Genomic DNA, 21,665 nt, shown 5'->3' on the forward strand with positions numbered 1-21,665 from the left:
GAATCCTCCTGTTGTTTTGCCCTCTTAAGCAGATTAAAGAGAACTCCACATGCTAGTAATTCAGCTCACAGGAGAAATAAAAGACTCAAATCAAGCTGAATGAGCAAAAAGAAGCAAACTTTAATTTTCCAAGATTATTAACACAAGATTTTCTTTTTGTGAGTACACTTTTTCAGCACCAACATCAGTTAGTGGGAAGAAAACAAAAACAAAAAACAGTGCAGCAAACATAAAAACATTGTTCACTTCAGCTTTAAACAGCAATAAGCCAAACAAGGTCACAGCAAAAGTACAGAGGAAGAACTCAAAAGTTAGCCTCAGTTCATAAGACATGCAAAAACCACGTGTAGGTTTGAGATGTTTTATATGTTGGTGATTTTTATGTAAAAAGTAAAGCAGAGCAGTTTTCAAAGTTGAAGATGTGGAGTCTAAGAATAATTTAGAGCAAATCTACAGATATATAAATGGGGTGAGACTATTAATTTGATGTCCTACACAGCATAAAGACACACCTACTTAACTTGACTGTTGTAGCATTAAAGAAAAAACAATAATTCACGCTTCGCAGGTTTCATTCCTGTGGATGCCTTTTCTCTTTGGCAGCCTGACCACTCTTCACCACACGCTCTGCCCTCTTAGCATCTACAACAGGATGTTAAAATTATTAAAAGACGCTTTGGCTCAGAGTGGACAATCCGAAGCCATTACCGCTCAGAAAATGACAAAGTTCTTCAGTATCGTGGATTCAACAACATAAAAAGGAAAGCTTTTAGCATCACATGGATAACATGAGGCGGTGAAAGATACTGATGTAAGCTTCACTAGTGCGAAACGAGAACTTACAACACCGAGTACTGAAACAGAGATACAAAGTTCATCATAGACCAAACTAACTGCTCTGTCCTCAACATGATTGTACTACTGCTTTAACAGTTTCACACTCTTCTATAGGTTAAAGACTAACAAAAAGCAAAGAAAATCAAGAGGAATGGGGGGGTGCTTATCTACATAAATGTTAAACATGGGTTACATGTGTTCGTAATTTGAAGGTAACTTCACCTAAGATGCGTAACCTCTAAATGTGTCATCGGTCGACTTCTCAAATGCATCATCAAAACATCTGTGTCCAACGTGGTGAAACCAAGTTGTCCGTTGTACAGTTGAGCCTTACATGTTTTCACCCTCCTTTTCAGTGAGCATTCATGTCAAGTACTCCACCACGTGTACCATTTACACCTCTGTCTCACCGTCTGCATGTTTTATGACGTCTGACTTCGGGGCAAGGCTCTTTGGGAAGTTCTGCCCTCTTGATTCGGCTTATCAGGCGCTTTCAGCTATATGTGCTTGGCGACTGCTATCTGCTAGCTTTAGCAGCTTTGGGGGAGGGGTCAGCAGAAAAGAATGACAGCTTTATTCAGTTACAAGCTGGTTACAGTGCCCTCACTCGTCCTTTTGCACTATTAAAAAGACACAAAGAAGAACAACAAAACAAAACAAAAAACAAAAACAAAATTATCTCACGATCCGCAGGCCTTCGGAGCTCAGATTTGGAGACAAAAATGTTTTTCTTTTTTACGTTTACACATTTAAGAGCTTCTTCCACCACTTTGTTCTTTGCAGACCACCTAGGGAAAGACCCGCCTTGAAAGATGGCCAACTACACTAGCTTGCGTCACTGAAAACCCTCAATGAAAACAACCTTTATTTAGAAAACTTTCCAACTCAAAGCTGAGAAAGCAAAGCAAATGACCCTTAACTGGTTAGTCCTCAAATTTCTTTTAAACATCTGAGGCACAGCACCACAAGCATTTCTGAGTTCTGTTGAGATGCCAAACATTTCTCCCGGTTGCTTAAAAATGTGATCAAATGCAGAACCTCGATTCAAGCTTTGAGTTTAAAAAAGTTGCCATGTCAACTGCTTCAAGAGCTGCGTCTCCATTTGTTTTTCTCTCTCACTCCAAGTCACAGTGGACGTCCTGTTGTTAGCTTGGAGGACTTGTGTGAGACACCTCTTCTCCTTCTTTCTCAGCTTTTGGAGCAAGAATCCCAACCACACCGCCTGGAGATCCGAGGGTTCGGGGGCACGCGAGGGACAAGATGACGCAGTCGGCCCCTTTCCCCCCTCCAGAATGCCTCAGATCTTTTCGCCCTCCTCGACCTGATGAAGGTCTCACCTCTCCCAACTGCGCCGCTCCGAGGACAACAGCTTTCTCCTTTGCTATGTCTTCGTGTGTGAGCAGCAGTGCCTTCTCTCCTCTACCAGTCTCCCACTCTTTCCGTCTTGCTCTCGTCCTGTCCAGCTCTACTCCCATTTTTACTCTCACTCTTGTGATTGGTTGGTTTCTCACGGTCTCTCTCCTGTTACTTTCACACAGTGGTGCTTCGGTTGTAGCAGTGGAAAACGGGTATCCATGTTTGTTCTTTTTTGTTATTACCCAGATTAAAATACCAATGAACTAAGCTTCACACAGGCCTAGCTCCTTTCCTGCAACCTGCAAGACAAACACACTTGTTTCAGAGAATATTCATTTAGCTTTTCAGTGGACTACAACATACACATTGTATCAGACTCTGAAATTAATCCAAGTCTCTTAAATGTTAAATAAAAAGTTGGAGAAACCAACAACCAACCGAAACAAAACCCACACAACAGCACATCGAGCTCTGGCACGTGTTCAAAGTTAAAGTTAGTGCTAACCTATGTGTTAAAAGCTCATGATAGCATAATTTAATCAAAAAAGTTGAACTACTCCTTTCATTTTAGTGAGTCATCTTAGCCCACAGTGGAATATCTTACAGTCTAGTACTGGGACAGTCCAGTCACACCACCATGGTAGGCCCGCTCCCCCTGGTACGTGGAATCCTGGGACAAAGCCACATCAATCTGAGACTTGAACTCATCTCCAAGGTAACTGTCCTATAACGGGACAAACAAAAAGAGATCAGTCAACAGTTATTCCTTCATTTCCTTCCATGCAGTAGAGAAATCTTGGACATGTTTTTAAGAGAAAATCTGGGCAAATGTTGGACTAGGTCAGAAACAGTTTTTCAGATAAACAAACCAACCTGGGAGAGTTCAGGCTGGGAGAGCCCAGGCTGGCTCATCTGTGACGGCTGGCTCATGTTAATGTAGCCCTGCGTCAGAGGGCCCTGGGAGAACGGCTGGGAGCCCTGGTCCTGGCTAGTCTGGCTTGTAGTCATTTGACCTCCATGCTGTCCGCGGTCTGTTCCACCGCTGTGGTTTCCACGGTTTCTTTGACGGCCACCTCGAGTTCCCCCACCTCCTCCGCTGCCCGATTTGCCCTTTAGACCACCACCGCGACCTGTTCGTAGATCAAGTCGGGTAACAAAATTCCATCAAACAATTCCTAGCTGCCTTAAGGGGAAACTGGAGGTAGCATGACAAATTTATGACTTTCTCACCTGCTGTAGGTCCATTCACCTGTCCCAAGTATCCTGGTGGAGGAATCGGAGGCATCACAAGGTTGAAGGGGATCGGGATGTTCATGGAGGACATGGGATTAGCACCTGTGCCAATCATACCGATCTGGTCATGCGTCTGGAAATACATGTTGGACGAACGCCCTGCAGTAGAACGCATGTTAAATGCACTTAGTTAATTATACTTTTTCAGTTGGGGGAAAAAGGTGTGTATGGGGTAAGAAAGACATCTCACCGTTGCTGCTACGATCATAAACAGATCCAGGAATGAGGGCCTCCCTGGCATCATACATAGCTGTGCTCATGAATCGGCCACCCTAAAAAAGAAAACAATAAAAAAGCTCATCTTTGCGTCTTTGCAGTGATGTATTATACTGGTTTATTTTTAGTCCTCAGTACCAAAGCAACAAATATTCATAATCGAAAAACAACAAACAAACAAAAAAAACTTTACTTTAGCATCAAAAGCACTGTGTGTGTAACTAGCGCACACACACACACACTAAACTCACAGGGTTGATGGTGTTCACCAGCTTGCGGGGCTTGCTGAATTGCATGAGGCTCTCCCTCAGGTTGTTGAGCGGGCCTTCAACCAGGACCTTCTGCTCCTTGTAGTAATTGAGCAGGTGGTTCCACAGAGGCTGCTTGGACAGGGCTTTGGGGTTTCCCACAATGATCACGCCATATCTGTGACAGAGCAAAAGACAGTAACAAATTAGGGTACGTTGTCCTCACAGTGATGGTTTTAAATATTTAGAGTCAAAAAGCTGGTGAGGTTTCTTGCATTACCTGGCCCTGGTGAGCGCCACGTTAAGACGTCTGGGATCATTGAGGAAGCCGATGCCCTGGTGCTCGTTGGCCCTCACGCAGGAGAGGATGATGAAGTCTTTCTCTCTCCCTTGGAAAGCATCAACACTGGCTATTTCCACCTCCTGCACAGAGTATGAAGAGATTCTTGGGTGAGGCGTTTTATATTTTATTCCAACACTAAACACAAGTGCCTGAAATTCTTTGGTCCTGTGTCCTGCGTAGGTGCTACAACAAGTGTTTGGCCTCTCCTTTAAGGATTCAGGTATTTCATTAGTTTAGACAGAATCAATTTAATATTCATTTGAAGTTTGAATGAAACATTTATCAGTCTACCTGGTAGAGTTTGGTGTGGAGGGAGCCACTGAACTGCATGTACTGGACCAGATAGGACCTCTGACCCTCATAGGGAGTGATGATACCAATCTGATCAGGTTTTGCTCCAGCCTTCAGCAACCTTGTTGTTATTTTCTCCACATTGGCTGCCTCAGTCCTGCATGAACAAGTAGAGTGAGTAGAATGCTTTTTCTTTTGAATATAGAACATCTGAAGTAACACAGGAATCTATTAACCTTGACTTTAAACAGATGAGACATCACTTAAAGCATACAGTGTTTCTGAACACTTAAGTCATCTACTTTATATCAGGATTGTTCGAAGTGATTCAGAAAATTTATGTCTGTCAAATATTGGCTATTTTCAGGCATCATGTAGACAATAAAAGGCAGACACAGGCAACAGAGTCCAAGAAAGTTGGCACCTGTTCAAATAAGATGTTCCAGAGCTAGCAATTTCCTCTTGGCCTTGGGTGACATAGAAGAACATCGGCTTGTCTGGTTGGGGCCACTGGAAGTCGAAGCCTTTTTTCACACGGTCCGCTGCAGAAAGAACAAACAGATTATGGTGAGCAGTCTGGTACACTTAATAATCACATTAATAAGCTGGATATGATTAGCAACAGGCTGTGTTACATCTATGAGTCAGCTGCCAGATGACTACATTTTAGAAGAGCATAAAAAACAAGTGCAAATGTTTTACAGCCTAGAGTGGGTTTTAAAGAAATATCCAACACATAAAGTGTCACATAAAGCAGCATATACAAACGGTAAAGATATTTTTTTATTTACTTTTAAGTTTTCTGTACTGGTAAGAAATGAGGAAATGTAAGGTTGTATGTCTTTCTTTCCATCTCACCAGCAGTGACTCCGTTCTGCAGAGAACCCTCATAAAAGATGTTGGAGGGGAAGGCACTGAGGGCCGGGTGCATGCGGTACTGGACCTGCAGACGGATTGGTCGGATCCCCAAAACTACAAGACGCTCGAACAGAGACTGGGACAGACCTGCTTTAGCTGCCTTCTTACACATCACCACAGGTCCCAGCTGGCAGTGATCACCCACAAGAATCAACTGCGAAGAAAATAAACACATCGTTACAAAATGCAGCAGTTTAAGCTGATCACTAATACTGCAGATTACTGATCAAGTGTTATTTTCACTTATGGAGCTCCTACCTGCTTGGCGCCAAGGACTACAGGCACCATGCACTCTGGCTCGGTGGCCTGGGTGCTCTCATCGATCAGGATAGATCTGAACTGCATCTTTGCCAGACGAGGATCTCCTGCCCCAACGCACGTACAGCAGATCACGTCAGCATTCTGGCAAAGAGAAAAGAGAGAAAGTTGAGTTTCATTATGATGAAGTATCACTTGTTTTTTTCCTTAATAAACCATCACAATGATAAATAATATTTTAGTAAAAAGTTAATGGAAAGTCTCATCATACAAACTATCACAAAAAAAATATGGATGATACACATTACTGTGCCTAGCACTGTCATAAACAGGACATATTTAGAGTTCAGCAAGTCCAAATGACACACCATAAGCAACTCTCTCTCAGCAGTGCGCCTCAAGGCTCTGTAGCGCTTCTCATCTGAGGAGGACAGCTCTCCAGTCTCATCCTTCAGCTGTTGGAGTTTCTGAAGCTCTGGCATACTGCAGGCATGAACACATTTATCATTGTGTGAGATCAGTGTTGTGTTTGTGTGCTGCTCTGACACAAACTGTTATAATGCAACATCATAATCTCAGTTGTGGTTCCCCTGAACAGTTTTAGACTGACTGTAAAACTAAAGCATGTATGGTAGTTTTATTGAATCAATACAGACCAACAGCTAGTCCAACTCTTTAAAAAGAAGACAAAACAGGCTAATCACAAATGCACAAAAAAGATAGATGTGTGTCACCTGTCCATATTACGGGTCTGGTTGTGCAGAGCCAGGAATGACACTGGTGAGTCTATGGCCTCTCTGCTCTTGGCACAGAGTCTCACCACCTTGAGCCCTGTTTGGTGAATCTTCTCAGTGAGCTGATCAACTGCAATATTACTGGGAGCACAAACCAGCACAGGCCTGCGAAGACAATTTTAAACTGTATTAATGGTCTTTTTCCTAATTATTTATTTCAGCCAGGACTAAGGTCATAAAGACTTTAAGGAATATTGTAAAAAAAATAACATTAAGTTAAATGTAGAGTAAATAAAGAATAAAACAGAAAGGTGGCATTACAAAAAAGACTAGAGTCAAGTTTCGTACCCATTTCCTTGTCTGGCCAGGTGGTACACAATGGTGGCAGAGGTGACCGTCTTTCCGGTGCCAGGTGGGCCCTGGATCAGACTGAGGGGGCGCTGCAGCACTGTTTTCACAGCATACACCTGCATCACAAAACAAAAAAATCCATGTGATCTCTGACAGGACAAAGTCCAAGAGGCCAGGTAGCAAGCAAAACTCATTTCAGTCATGTAACACGCCGCCTTCTCCAACTCACCTGGGAGTGGTTAAGGTCAGGGAGGCCTTGAGCAGTGAAGCGTTTGGGCAGCTGGCACTTGATGACCACATCCTCTACCTCATGTCCCAGCAGTTTGTGGTAGATGTAACCAGACACTGAAGTCTCATCCACAGCAAATGTCTTCAGAGCACTCTGCATCCTGAAAAGAAAAACATTTTTTTTAACAAAACACTGTTATTGTAACTGATACAGAACTTTAGGCTTCAGGTCTTTATTGCACTAATCACATCAAATACAAGAGTGCACAGATTTTAAATACCTATCAAAGGAAGTGGACTTCCACACAAAGTCCACCTGAAAGATGTGAGGGATCTCCACTGGAGCCCCGGCACTGCTCCTTAACTCGATGGCTATTTCATCACCATAATCTGAGACAGAAGGTCAAGGAAACAGCTAACGCTTCAATATGTACTGGAGTAACAAAAACATTTCATTTCTGGCACTGTATGTCTTACCCAGATTATTCCCCAACTGGACTCACAGATATCTAAAATGTATCATTAGGAATAACTTCCTATTTTAAAAGTGCATCCATCCCAAACTCCAAAATTCCAATAATTTATGAGTGGTCTCTCACAAGTACTGAGGGACAATCACAGTCTTCTTCCGCATGTAAAATTGTAAGCAGCAGCTACTCTGTCCTTTAATGAAATGCAAACCCAGCTGCACAACAGTGCATGTAGAATGTTTTGGGTTTGAAAGAAGTGAATAAAAAGGTCTGCATGAAAGTTTTACATAACTTTTGCCTTTCTGTAATTCATTTTTGAATGTAAGTCATGCAAACACTGCTTTACATTTCTGGTTAAAACACCTAAAGTGATTCAGTCTCTACTTTGTGTTAGTTTCATTAACACTAAATGTTCAAACTGTGGAGGAGAGTCACTAAAAATGCAATGATCCACAGCCTTGGATTGTACTTGTGGTGTAGTGTAAACTAGAAATTAAGAAATTATCCTGTATAAACAAGATCTAAATATAGAAATTGTTTCCAAAATACACTGGAGCATGAAGGAAGACAAGTTTGTTTATATGGTTGTAGTTTCACAGAGCCGCCACTAGGTGTTCCTAAAGATCCATACATCACCTTACCTGTAGTTTTAAATGTGTATAAACAGATTATATGGTTAAACTGTAGTGTGAAGCTTGGGGATGGTATGCCTATTCAAAGTCATAAGGATACTGTCAGGGACTTTGATGACATGTCCAATGCCTTTCCAAGGAGGGGCCAGGTCTCCTTTGTATCTCAGGCAAATTTCATCTCCCTGCATCAGCCGCATATCTAAAGGACGGGTGATGAGACAAAATATTTTTTTAAATGCACATTAAGAAAAAAAAAATTCAAAATGAGTGCAAAGGATTATAAAATCATACAACCCAATAAGTTTAAAGAGTGCACACACAAATTACAAAGTCACATATTATGAAGTGATGGCTGTAAACTTCACAGTGAAACTACTGCTACATACCTGAGTCTGTCTTGGGAAGGGTGAAATAAGCAATCCTCTTCTTATTCAGGCCCAAGTCCCATCTTACTGTGATGTTGTCTTGTGTCTGTTGAGAAATAAATTAATAATAAAATTATAATTAATATATAAATTATATTATAAAAATAATAAATGTAAACAACAGAAACAGCAATGACGCTCATCCATTTTTCAAAATTATCATACACAATAAAAACTATGAGTACGTTTTGGTTACAAAATCCTCAAGAAGTAAATGCTGAAAACCCCTGGCTACAAATCTAAGCTTTTAAGTGGTACAGTAAAAAAAAACAATTCACTTACAAACAAAACAAATAGCTAACTCGTTGTGTGACCAGCAATCACCAAGTACTGTGACAAGAAATCATACAAACTGTAATCAAGTTGTTTGTTACCTGTGACTCTTTGAGTTTCTTATCATAGTCAGCTTCCAGCTTCACAAGAGGACCAAAAATGTTTTGGTACTGGTAGGCATCCTCATAGCGAAGCAGGACATGTTGGGGCTCCTCATCTACTCCAGGCTTTTCCAGGTCCTCCAAGGTTGCTGTGGGATTTTCCTACCAAGGAAAAAATAAAGAAAAAGAAAAAACAAACCCATCCACCCATACGTCAGATCGTGCATGATAAGATTAAAAATGTGGATAGAAAACCAAAAAAACATTTAGAGATGGGCAGGTTCCTTTGTGGTGAAAAATAGTAGATTCAAACTAAGAAACATCCAGATAATTTGGTATGTAAGCACAGTGGAATCCATAAATCTTATGATAGATTATTACTATTTTGCTGCTTCAGTTTTAGGTTCCTGCATTAGGTGTGCTGGCTCACTACTTTAATGTTAGTCTATTTGAACACATAAATAGAACCAAAGCCAGTATTTAGTACAGTTGTATATTTGCAAATATAACAAGTCAAAAACATATGGAGGAAAAAAGATTAATGTTCTAGCAGGCACATGAAACAGACAGTGCAGACATTTCCGTTACATTATTTGCATAACAGACAGCTGTATAAATTCATCTGGTTAAGTGTAACTATATAGATAAGTCTGATCCACACTCAAATTCGTGCTGTGGAATATTTACATAGTGAAGGTGGTGTGACAGTACCTTCCACAGCTCCTCCAGCTTGTTGATCTGCTGGGCAGTGATCTGGCGTGCCCGGAGCTGCTCCTGTTCTGAGGGAATTTTGACCAACCAGGAAAGAAAGCAGCGGTCCTGGATTAAAGGCTGCCACTGTGAGCTGTCCCAGTTGATGTCTTTCAGGCTACTCTGGCTAGCACATGGCTGCCTGTGTTAAAATCAAAACAAAAAAGTCAAACATAATTTGTTTAAATGACCCCTATGGGTGAACAGTCAGCTACTCAGGTTTTGCCCTTACCTGCACAGTAACACCACAACTGAGTCAGCCTTGGCAGGAATGAAGCCAAGCAAGAAGACGTTGCGACAGCCACAGTTGTAGCACTCCAAAACCGTTTCCCCCAGGGGGCCATCTTTATGCAGGGTCACCTCCTTGGACTTTGCCCTCACCAGGTGGTTAACAATGTGGCTACAAGTGAGTAGAATAGCAATTAAGGCACTAGCTGGAAAGAAAGCAAGACTGTGCATTCTAATAATTCTTACTTTCCAAGTCTCAGCTCAACATGTTCTAGCCATGCAAGTGTCGTCTCAAAACCCCACTGTGCAGTGACAGAATTATGAAACCTGATTTGTCTATAATGTCAAAGCAAATACACTGTGTGTGTTTACTAAAAGAGCTGAATGAATAGGGAATGCTTTGTATGACAGAGGTGATCCACAATAGTCTGGTTTTAACTGTAGCAGTTCAGGAAATAATACAGTACTAGGTTAAACAGTTCTTTACTTTGGATTTCAAAATTAAACATTAGCCTAAGTGGCCTTTCACAGTCAAACAATCTTCTTTGACTTCTGCCTTAAGTCAACAATGAAACTATAGTCATCCATTTTTAATAGCTGTTTCACAACAAAACAGAAACTCATTATTACAGTCACTGTACTCGTCTAACTAAAGGATAGCGCACCTGTAAAATGATCCCCTCAAGTGTTATTTAGTTAAGACCCAACATAGGACGGAGCAAAAAGAGGCTGGTAAGTGAGTGCATCTTACCTGCCAGAAGTGTTTCCACGGCCGTTGCAAAACCACTTCTTGCTGGTGTTGCAGTAGACCACACAGGCTGGATCGTGAATCCCACAATAACTGAAGTCAAAATTGAACAAGAAATGCAAAGCATTTTTATATAAAAGACCACACAGAAAAGGAGCCAGAAAACAGGGAAATTGCTTGCACTTCCCCAACTTATACTCTTACAAGACCTCTGGTATGGCAAAACCCACATATTAAAACCAAAAACCAACTAGCAGCAGCTTTTTACAGCTGTGTAAAGCAACAATGCATGCACAATAAACCCAAACTGCAAACAGAGACCATAAAGCAACGAAATAAAATGACACAAACACATGATGACAGGCAATTCAGAAACATTAGTCTGGTCCTTTACCTGCAAGCATGCACAGGAAGATCCTTGGTATAGTAAGTGTCCTCCTCATCCTCCTCAAAGTTCAACTCTGCCAGTAATTGGCTGGCCTTCACAACAGGGTCGTCTCCATTCTGTAACACACCATCAGGGCCATTGACCTGAGGAGACAAATAAATTTAAGAGTCATGAAACGAAACTTATTGTCGACATTATGCATTACATGCCACAGGATCACACATTGTCAACTGATACTGGAAAAGATGGGCGCCAAACTGGGCAGTCAACCAGACCGATGAAGTCTTATGTAATGTAATTTTTCCACAGCAGCAGTCATACTGTCCCATCATTAAACGGACTGTTGACAGTATTAATAACTACCTCTACTGACCAGTGATTGTTATTTTTCAGTGACAATGTATACAGTGCATATAACTACTAGTAAGAGAAAGAAATAACTGCCGGTACATATATGTATGGGCATTTTTGCTGGTCTACCACGCAGAAAATTCAGTCTTAGTTTATATAGCAATAAAGTCCAGTGGCTTTACATGCTAGTTATATCGGCATGCTAGCTATGTTAGCCGTGAGCTAAGCTGGCTAGTTGCCGTGCTAGCCATTAGCGGAATAAAAGCATGGTAACGGAGGCAAGGCGTCAGATGCTAACGATGTTGTTAGCCATCGTTAGCTGATTCACGTTTTGTCAACACAGCAGGACCTTCATTCATGCACAGAAACGGCGTGAATAACCACACGAACCTGGCCGTCTAGCTGACTCTGGGTTTGGCCTTGAGTCTGGGTCTGGCTCGGCAGGGTAAAATCGGTGAAGTCGTACTCGGAGCCCTGAGTGTCCGCTCCCAGCAGCTCGGCTTCCTCGGTGTCCAGGAACGTTAGAGTCTGCGAGCTCGGCCCGTACGCCTCGACACTCATGTTTTTCACCCTTTTGTCAGCGGTATTTTGGCTGTTGCTACAATATTCCACAAACTGTTGATGCTTCAGATCAAACCGAACAACGGAGACGAGCTAATAATGAGAAAATGACAAACAGTGGTGGCAAGAGAGAAAGACAGGGGGAGCCTTGATCGCGGCGGCGTTCCGTTCGTCTTCTCCACCCCCGCTCCTTTCCTCTCATCCCTCAGTACCACTTGTCTCCTATAGGAAGTCACCTGTAGGAAGCGAGAGAAGGCAAGGAGACAAGAAGACAGGTGCCGATAGAATAGGGACAGGTGTCAACAGATTGCTCAAATATGTATATATCTATAGATATAAATCTATAGATATATATACTCTTTGAAAAAAGTTTATTATTATGCACCGTCAAACTTTATGACTCCATAAACTGTCTTACACTACATTTAACCGTTAAAATTAAATGTTCAAAATTAAAGATAAATCAAGAATGCAGGAAGCACATTTGCAGTATCACAACTTTTATTATATTTTGAATGTATCTAGCAGGAGGACCTTAAAGGGAAAAAACCCATCAGGACTGGTTTGCATAGCCAGCAGGCCCCATGAAAATGCCTTCAAAATAAAAGGTTTTGATTTTATTTATTCAAAAATGTATTTGTTTGTCCTTATTAGTTAACACAGAGAATAACAAAACAGCGTTGTTCTGTCAGAAACATCTGCATCTGTGATACCTTCATCCATCCATTCTCTTCCGTTTATCCAGTTCAGGGTCACAGGGCTGCTGGAGCCTATTCCAGTTGTCATAGGGTGAGAGGCAGTGTACATCCTGGCAGTCTATTGCAGGACTAACACAGAGAGACAGAGAACTGTTCACACTCATGGGGAAAACTGCCATACAAAACCATGTACAAAACAATACATTTACACAATAAAATACAGTGGACACTTTACTAATGATTATTACAAAAACATGCAAAGACACATCAGGTATAGATTCAATCTTTTGTAGGCTTGGTTTGTTTTAGGTAGTACCATGATCATACTAACGTTTCTTTCCAAAAGAGTTGGGATGCTGTGTAAAATGTAAAAACAGCAAAGCATTTGTGTTTAAGACCCACTGATAATGCAGCAGGATAGTGCATTTTGCCCAGATTTTCACTGCAGAAACTCAATGGTACTCAGTAGGTTGTATAACCCTCACGTCTTTTTATGCATGCCTGACAAATCCCATGTTTTTAGAGAGAGGATCTCCTTCCAGACCTGAACCAGGGCATCACTGCAATCTGGTAGCGTTGGATGAACTGAAACATAATGTCCCAGAGATGTTCTATTGGATTTATGTCAGATCAGTCAGTGGTATCAATTCCTTTATCTTCCAGGAACTGCCTGCATACTCTCACTACATGAGGCGGGGTTATTGTTGAGCACCAGTAGGAACCCAGGACCCACCACTAAACTGGTTGTACTGAACGATGATACGGGCAGCAAAATGTTCTCCACAGCTTCTCCAGACCTTTCCACGTCTGTCACATGTGCTCAAGGTGAGCCTACTCTCAAATGCTTTAATATCTAAAAAACAAATCACACTTGTTGATAGGGAACAAGTGTGATATGGAAGACGAGCGAGTGGTGGCTGCAGAGAGGGGCCGGCAGCTGTCAGAACAGCTGGGTAAGTCATTTGGTCAGAATGAAAACTGGACACTGTGTGTGGTGTTGTATCACTCTGGGTGTTTATCTCCCGTTTCCAGGAATATTTAAGTTTATTCCGATGGCCAAGTTTTGATTAGACTTTGTTTGTGAGGCTGTTGTTATGGGAGCAAACATAATGCTTAATATCTGTTTAATGTCCTCTTCAGCTTTGCTGCACTGCATCGTTTCATTTGTGTGTGAAACTGATGTTTGCAAGAGGTTAAATGTTATCGTTTTAATGTGTGTTTGGGCTTGTGGCCTTCATCACGGCCATCATAAAATATTGCATTGTTTTAAACTGGATGAGATGTTGTAACAGTACTGGTGTAGTACAGTGCTGGTCAAAAGTCTTGAGCCACTCCTCATTGCTTTATGTTCTGCTTTGAATGAACCAGAGTTTCTTGTAATGTTCAAAGTGCTCTAGGGTAACAGTTCTCCAGTTTTTTTTGAAGGTCTTTGAAAGTTTTCCTTTGGACATTGGCTGCTTTTTCACTCATTTTCAGTTGCATCATTGTACCTGACCATTTTCACAGGACATTTTTTTCTGTTTTAAGCTACACTGATCTATTAACCATTCAAACAAAAGAATGATTCTAATCTAAGGATGGACCAGTGTTATGTCTGTACATAACAGGCAACTTGGTAATCAACCAGTTTTAAATTGTGTCTTTAGACTTTGTCAATAGCAGCCTGTTGCAAAAACACATAATTTGTTCCCATTCCTGTAGTTTAATCTATAAAAATGTCAACAGCATAGTTTGACGGGCATAACATCCTCTTGCATCAAGGAGATTCCCAGAGAGCCATAAGCTAAAAACTTGGCACAGTTTCTGCCTGGGGTGCAGTGTTTCCTTAAAAGAAAACTGGGAAAGCTGAGCATGTGGAGTAAAAAGAAGAGGTGGCCTATGATAGGTTTGTAGCTTAAACCTATTCGCTGGAACGTTGAAGACAATATAATTACACAGCAAAGCAAGACCCAAAGTAGGCAAAGTTCTTCATGTTACTCATGCATGAGGGAGACCTGCCTGGAGCCAAGTGTCGTTCCACCACTTGACCTCCATCAGACTCTCAGCCAGGTTCCCCATAGCACTCCTTTTATTGTGGTTACATGAATATGCATAGGGTCATTAACATATAACATCTTACATAGGTAAACATGTGAACAAAGAATACTGTGTGTGTGTGTGTGTGTGTGTGTGTGTGTGTGTGTGTGTGTGTGTGTGTGTGTGTGTGTGTGTGTGTGTGGTCAGAGCGTGACCCCATAAAGACTTCCCTAAACCTACTGGTCTGGAAAGTCCACCAGTTTATCTAAACAAAAGGCACTCAGACTAAAACAGATATAGCTACGTTTATCCTACCATAAAACAATAAAACAAGGTACGACCTCCTCCCATGCTCCCAGGATGTAGGTGTGGATTCCAGAACACTCTGGAATGCGCACCAAGCCTTTGCAGCCTGCTAAAGATCACACATCCTATCACTACACAATTAATTAAACACCTCTAAGCATATATGGTTAAATATTTCTAAGCATAAATGACAATCAACATTACAAAACCTAACATTCCCCCCTTTTTGACCTTTATGCTAGAAAAGTTCCCAGTTATGATCACCTCATGTCTGAAAGTTTCAATGCAAACATTTTTATACACAGCATATGTCAATCACCCTAAATTACTGTAAAAGTACACAGTTTAACAAATGTATTAGCAGCTATCCCATTCCTCATTGATCTCATCCAATGGCAAACTGCATCCTACGAGCAAACAAATGAATTGTTAAGTTAATAGTTAAAATAAGAAAGTAACATTTTCAAAAACATCCCAGCTCTGTGGTGATCACCCATCATCTGTGCAGAGTGGTTTTAGTTCGGCAGGGCGTCATGAATGTCTCTTCCAGTTGTTTCCATCACTGTCCATAGGACCAGAGTCCAAAAGTATGTAGAATAAACATTCAAACATACCAGTTGGTTTTGTTGTTTGTCAACATGGGTCTCAGTTATCTCCAAAGCTGCAGACCTCTTCAGCACTCTAGTTTTATGGCCTCTATCAACCCCCATCACCTCACTTCAGGCCTTCGTCCTGCGAGGGGGATACTTATGACTCCTCCATTGTCCATGCTCTGCAGAAAAACCCCTCTGTGGAAAGGGTGCTGGGTCCAGTTATCTTACTGCTGTTAAGATCCCAGCAGTCTTCAGAGTGTCATCATATGCACAATACAGTGACACAGCATTAGGTGATGTTCATAGGAAACTGCTGCCATCACCACCATAGCTTCTGGTTCATGTGCTTTTCATAGAATCATGATGCCATCCTTAGACTCCCTCTGCGCTGTCGATGGAGCTTGGCACGCTCCCCTCATCCTTCAGGTGCCCGTCTGTTGTCCACAATCTCCTCTGTTGGCCTCTGGAAATCCCCCTTGGCACAGCTCTCATTCCAACGCAGCTTCGTGGTCCTTGCTGTGGCTCCAAAGTCTGATCTCATGATGGGCCCCAACCAGCTTGACCTTTGACCTCAACCACTGCCTGGGCTGTCAGCTATGCCTGGAATGGTTCTTGTTTCTCACTGGGCCTCTGGAGATTTCTCAGGAGATCCCTTTCAGCAATACTCTGACTGCTGCACCTGTATTTCCTTGCTAGGAGGAAAAACTTCTATTTGGAGAGCATGTCAACAATCATCAAACCACATTCTTTAGTTCAGTGAACTTCACTTATAGGCCATCAAAGCCTCATCTGAACATGGATGCTCCACTTGCATAGGTTAAAATACCCATAAATGAACTGTTAATCACACAAATCACTGCAACAATAATAGAAAACATTGTTTCATGTTAATCCTGGACCCCTCCTCTTGACGCATGGACACTCCCATGAGTCAACTCATCAAACCTAGATTCCTGTCTTAAAGAAAAAGGTTAGCTAGATCATGTCCCAGGCAACATCAGGGTGTCTCCTCCGGAGTAGCTCCACCCCGGGCCTACAATCCTGCAATAAAAAAAATGTTAGTGTGTTTTGTATATTAAGTTTGCTTAAAAACTGGCTCCGCCAGGAGCTTGCATACACACCATCATGGCCTGAAAAACAAGATCTGGAAGTGAAATCAAACTTCACACCTATAAACAATTGTATCATAAGAGTAATAAAGCATTCAACATCAGCAAGACAAGTATCATGTGCAGGTTTTTTCAAATCAGTAAACTACAAATATTTCCATAATTTGCCTCAGACATGGATCATCCCATGTGCTCAGTTAACATTAATGTAATCGGTGACTTCTCTTAAGCAAAGTCACTCCACTCATCAATCACTATGAGCTCAATGGTGGTTAGCTAATGAGCCCCATATTAAATTATTCCATAAACACTGCATCTCTTATTTGTTTTTCTCATGTCACTTGTCCGCTTCTGCTGAATCCTCTATATGTACTCTTAGAAAAACAAACATTAGCAACACACAAAGATCATCCCGGTGGTCAGACGCAGGTCGACAGGTTCCAGAGGTGCTATAAAAGGACCATAAAGTTAACCATCCATAGCTGTGGAAAGAATGTTATTCACATTGTCAAAGTAACCTTCACATTTTCCCAAAACTCAGTGTAACAGCATCACCACTCATAACCTGTAAACACAGTTTTCTTCACACATAAACCCAGAAATCCTATAGTAGGAAAAAACATCAACCAGCTGTCCTGGTATAAATCACATGATAAATTCACATGAAGAACTGTAATGCTGTAGAAAAGAAAATGCTGTAGAAAAGAAAATGCAAATGTTAGCGCTGCGCAGATGTATACACTCTTTCTCACAGTTTCCTCTGTGAGCAACACAAGGTAGTGAACAACACCCCTGGTAGATGCACAGACACAGAAAGTGGCATTTAAAAGGTTAAATCATCACGCAACCTCGAATGTTGCTGTCATCTTTTTGCTCCTGTAAAAGGAAACACACATAGATTCATCCACCCTTTTGGCCTGTCTAGGTGGAGGTTAACCTTGAGTAGTGGTCAAGCCTTGTCAGCTTTTACCAATCAGTTTTTTTTCTCTTTCACTCATTCATTCATACATTCATTCTTTCTTTCTTTGCTAATAGTGGAATCGATCGTCGCATTCAGTTTCCACTCTCAGCAAAATGACGTCATTTCAAAAAGAAAAAGAAGAACTTTAGATCGGATTACCTCGCTGAATCCTTTTTGGACAGGGACTCTCATTTTCTAATTGTCCCAGATAAGTGACTTTCTCCGGAGCCCATTTTAATGTGGAGAAACTCACTTGTAACAATTTTCTCGACGACGTGTCGAACAGCGCTTTCTGTTCTAATCGTGCAGATCTGCTCAAACAGAGATTATCGAACAAAACTTTCAGTGCACGGTGAAAGTAACAAAATAAAAAGGCCTTGTTAAGTCATGACACAAGCTCCTCATCTCAGGAGGGTAAATCATACCATTAGCATGGTTTATCATACCATCATACTGATTGGCAGGCTCAACTTCACAACAAAAGAAAAATCATCAGCTAGATTCACTCCAAACCAGCCATCAGCTGCACAACACACAACATAAGCCTAATATGTTATTAGCTATGAGTTTAATCCACAGGTCTGTGCTCTTCAATCATTTAGGCCACACACCCATTTTATTCAGTTTTCCTTTCTCCCTTCATCATAAAACATGTGACATGTTGCCATGCACTTCACAAAAGAAGTTTGTTCTGACGTATTCAGAATTGTGTATTTAGGTACAGGATTCACTCGCACATCAAAACAGGAAACTCAGTGTTTTAGAGTCTCCACTCAACACACAACAAACTCCAACACATCCCATTCACTCGTGCTAGAATTCAGTCACCTTTCCTCAATCTAAGAACGATCAACTAATTTGCATATCAGCTATTAACCCACTAAGATGGCAGGACAACAGAAATGCATATTCAAAATGTTATCACAAAAATAGAATTTCCCTCATACAGTAAATTATTTGTGCTGCATCAATCAAGCAGGAAGCACCTCCCAATTTACTATATTAACAACTAAATTTATTGTCTGATCAGTGGTTGTTCAAACCAGAATCTTTTTTACCACAAAAGTTAAACTGTTGTCCTGCAACCTAGAGAGTCAATTTTCATTGGATAAATTCAGCATTTGATAACAAGTGTCTGTTAAATTTACACTATTTTAACACTGATGAGAGATAACAAGCTGACTTTCATTGCATGTGTGTTTGTGTTATTAGGCAGGTTTAATCAATGTCTGTGGAGCTGCATCTCCAGCAGGGCATGTTCTTAAAGCTGCCTTTCCTACACACTTCTCTGCTATTATGTGATCATTTTGTAACTGATGTGCTATGAGTCCATTGATCTTTGCATCACACGAGGTGACTTGGACAAGATGATAAACAGACTCACATGCTCAAGATGTTGTCTAATCTTCATGAGCTCTCTTGTGTTTGGAAGTGTTAGTAGGGTTAATGCATGTTTTGCTTGTGTGTGTGATTCTGTATGTTTCTTTTTGCAGTGTTTCAGACTCCTTCACAATTTTCCAACTTAAGCAGTCAGTTTTCTTTTCCCCAGGTTTGCTAACCCCAATTTTGATTTCCCATATTGAAAACAAAATTCCTATGTGTTCTCACCACTGCTCTCACTCTGTTGTCCTCTCCCACTTCAACAGTCCAATAACAGGCAGTCCTCTTTCAGCTTTGTCCTGTGTTTCACTGTCTCTTCTTGCCATTTTACTCCAAATGTGGCAAATGTCAAACTCCAACAGTCTCCTCAGTTCTCCTCAAACGTTCTTTTCACATGCACAGTGAAGTTGCAGCTTGTTGGAAACACAGTGCCATTCATCCAATCAGGCAGGATGATGGATTTGCTCTTCTTCTCTGATGCTGTTTGTCCACACTGCTGCTGCTTGCTGGGACTCTTTGCTCAGGACTTTACTGCTGTCTCTTTATCTGCCATGTTATTGCTCTTTGGAGCTGCATTCCTTGTCTTCAGGGAGGAGTGAGAGCTCGCTTGTGAGGTTGAGGGACACATGGAGCTGTAAATAAGTTAGCCAAAAACTTGGCCTGAACGTTTCCAATGATGTTAAACTATAACTTTCTTCCGACCGCTGCATGTGGAAAATTGATTCAGGTCTGCTTTTCATCTAAAAGTGACAAACTAAGACATGTTCATTATTATTATCACTGCTTAATCAACACACATCTCTCTCTCTCTCTGTTTTTGTGAACTCTCCTTTCTTAAAAGCAGAAAATGAGATTGTAGTTGTTCTTGGCTGATAAACACAAAACCCTTTTCCTATGATTATTTTTCATCTACAATGTAAATTTTGTCTCTTTTGTACTCTTTTTTTTTTTTCTTTACAATAGCTGGTGACCTGCAGAATCACCGCTCTCACAATCAGAGGCAATTACTTTTACACAGCGCACAAAAACACTGTGACGTCAGACACATTCACACTCACTTTTTTCATCTGCGTAAATAAATCATTTGGCCAATGGCATGTCCCATCGTGATCCATAAATAAGATCACAAGTTTATTTAATTATTTTTTAACCCAACAAAACAAATAAACAAAAACATGATGCTGATGCTATGAACACGCTACACACATGAGTCAAGATGCAGGAAAACTGCTGCGCATCTGAAAGAAGAAACTGAACTCATGGAAACTCTGCACACTCCAGTTATCACAGTTATCATAGTTCTGCTTTCCTCTCTTTGAAGAGTTCTCAGCCAGCTCCTGATCTGATAATGTGTAGCTTGCTCATCAGCTCAGAAGAGACCATAACGCAACCTCACACAGTGGTTGTGTGCTTTGCCCCACAGTGGCAAAGACTTGCACTTTCATATTCAATTCAGCTTCTCCATCATGTAGTTTTCAGCTGCTTCATACAGGGTTCAGCATATTAGTTGTTTTCATAGGTGTGCTCTATAGCTCAACAATGGCTCATAATAAGACAACAGTCTTTCAAACAGGTCAAGTGCCTCTATGCACATCATCAGTTTAAATATTTGCCTATTTTACTTCATCTCATATGTCATTGTACTGAATTTGAGCAACCCTAAGCTTAATGCAGATTCTTGTAACACTTATCCACCTCAATTAAATCTATGGTCTGGAGCACAGGCTGTTGTCGATCAGGGCAAGCTAAAGAATAAACATTTTGTGTCAGCAAGGGGTGGGGGAAAGCCATTCACCAGAGCATATCTTAAGTGCTGCTGATGTGGGCTGGCCTTCTCCACACGCTCTTCAAGGCTGGTGTGTTTTCTGAAAACTTCTAACATTTGAATCTCTTCCATTTATAAGCCTGCGATTAACCGCACGGCTCAGGTCCGTGTGAAACCCGCGCGACCGTGCTCTCTTTTAAAAAAGAATACTACTAATACTAAATACTTTGCGCTGCCAGGAGCGAAGTCCAACATAAACGTCTGTCACCCTCTGACGCACTCTTGGTTGCTTTGGAACCCATGATAACAACAACAGCCGGTGTCACAGACCACGTGTTCTGCTCCGCACCCACTCACACAAACACACTCAAACACAACAACAACAACACAAAATAGGCCTATTCCGGACTCACACCGGACCGCTCGGGACCCTAACCCAGTCTTTCGGGACCCTAACCCAGTCGCGCGACAAAACCCAATGAAGAGACGCTCGGGACACAAACCCAGGGCGATTTCAAAACCGGACACTCACTGGACGCTTGGGCCCTTGGGCGATTTTACCAAAACCTCTTTTTTCGGGACACTAACCCAGTTCTGGGACCCTAACCCAGTTCTGCGGTTATAGAGTCGCTCTCTCAACTTACTCGGCGTTGCTTAGCGTGTAATGTAGCCTCAAATCCCGCCGATCGTCATTCATCGAGGAGAAAAGACAGACAGCCAATCCACCTGCCCGATGACAATTTCTCACGTCTCGGGACTTTACTACAGGAACTTCCTGGCTGACGTCAGTCTTTCAGCGTGTCTCTTCTCCCCTCGGTGAATGTCGACTCCAGGGCT

General features: G+C 41.6%; 1 protein-coding gene across 1 annotated transcript; it reads right to left on the reverse strand.

Annotated features, from left to right (window-relative positions):
* Positions 1 to 100: 100 nt before the first annotated feature.
* On the reverse strand, positions 101 to 12,205 carry LOC146497959 (regulator of nonsense transcripts 1-like). The gene is made up of 24 exons (XM_085141242.1): positions 11,830 to 12,205; positions 11,095 to 11,231; positions 10,704 to 10,793; positions 9,957 to 10,124; positions 9,686 to 9,866; positions 8,975 to 9,136; positions 8,562 to 8,646; positions 8,276 to 8,374; positions 7,355 to 7,463; positions 7,075 to 7,234; positions 6,843 to 6,961; positions 6,495 to 6,659; positions 6,129 to 6,243; positions 5,761 to 5,904; positions 5,443 to 5,656; positions 5,009 to 5,126; positions 4,585 to 4,741; positions 4,231 to 4,373; positions 3,954 to 4,128; positions 3,677 to 3,758; positions 3,424 to 3,585; positions 3,067 to 3,323; positions 2,798 to 2,917; positions 101 to 2,492 (listed from the first exon to the last, which is right to left on the reverse strand). The coding sequence occupies exons 1-23, from the start codon at positions 11,998 to 12,000 to the stop codon at positions 2,801 to 2,803; spliced, it is 3,330 nt and encodes a 1,109-aa protein (XP_084997368.1). The 5' UTR covers positions 12,001 to 12,205; the 3' UTR covers positions 101 to 2,492; positions 2,798 to 2,800.
* Between the last annotated feature and the right edge of the window lie 9,460 nt (positions 12,206 to 21,665).

Source organism: Neolamprologus multifasciatus, chromosome 18 (genome assembly GCF_963576455.1).
Source record: "Neolamprologus multifasciatus chromosome 18, fNeoMul1.2, whole genome shotgun sequence".
Classification (NCBI taxonomy): Eukaryota; Metazoa; Chordata; class Actinopteri; order Cichliformes; family Cichlidae; genus Neolamprologus; species Neolamprologus multifasciatus.

Bases quoted from the DNA above. Each gene is read 5' to 3' on its own strand.
- LOC146497959 (XM_085141242.1), bottom strand. From the start codon at position 12,000: ATGAGTGTCGAGGCGTACGGGCCGAGCTCGCAGACTCTAACGTTCCTG. The intron at 8,375-8,561 runs GTATGTAGCAGT...CCCGTCCTTTAG, and splicing joins CCTTCCCAAGACAGACTCAG to ATATGCGGCTGATGCAGGGA. The intron at 3,586-3,676 runs GTGAGATGTCTT...GTTCTACTGCAG, and splicing joins TTATGATCGTAGCAGCAACG to GGCGTTCGTCCAACATGTAT.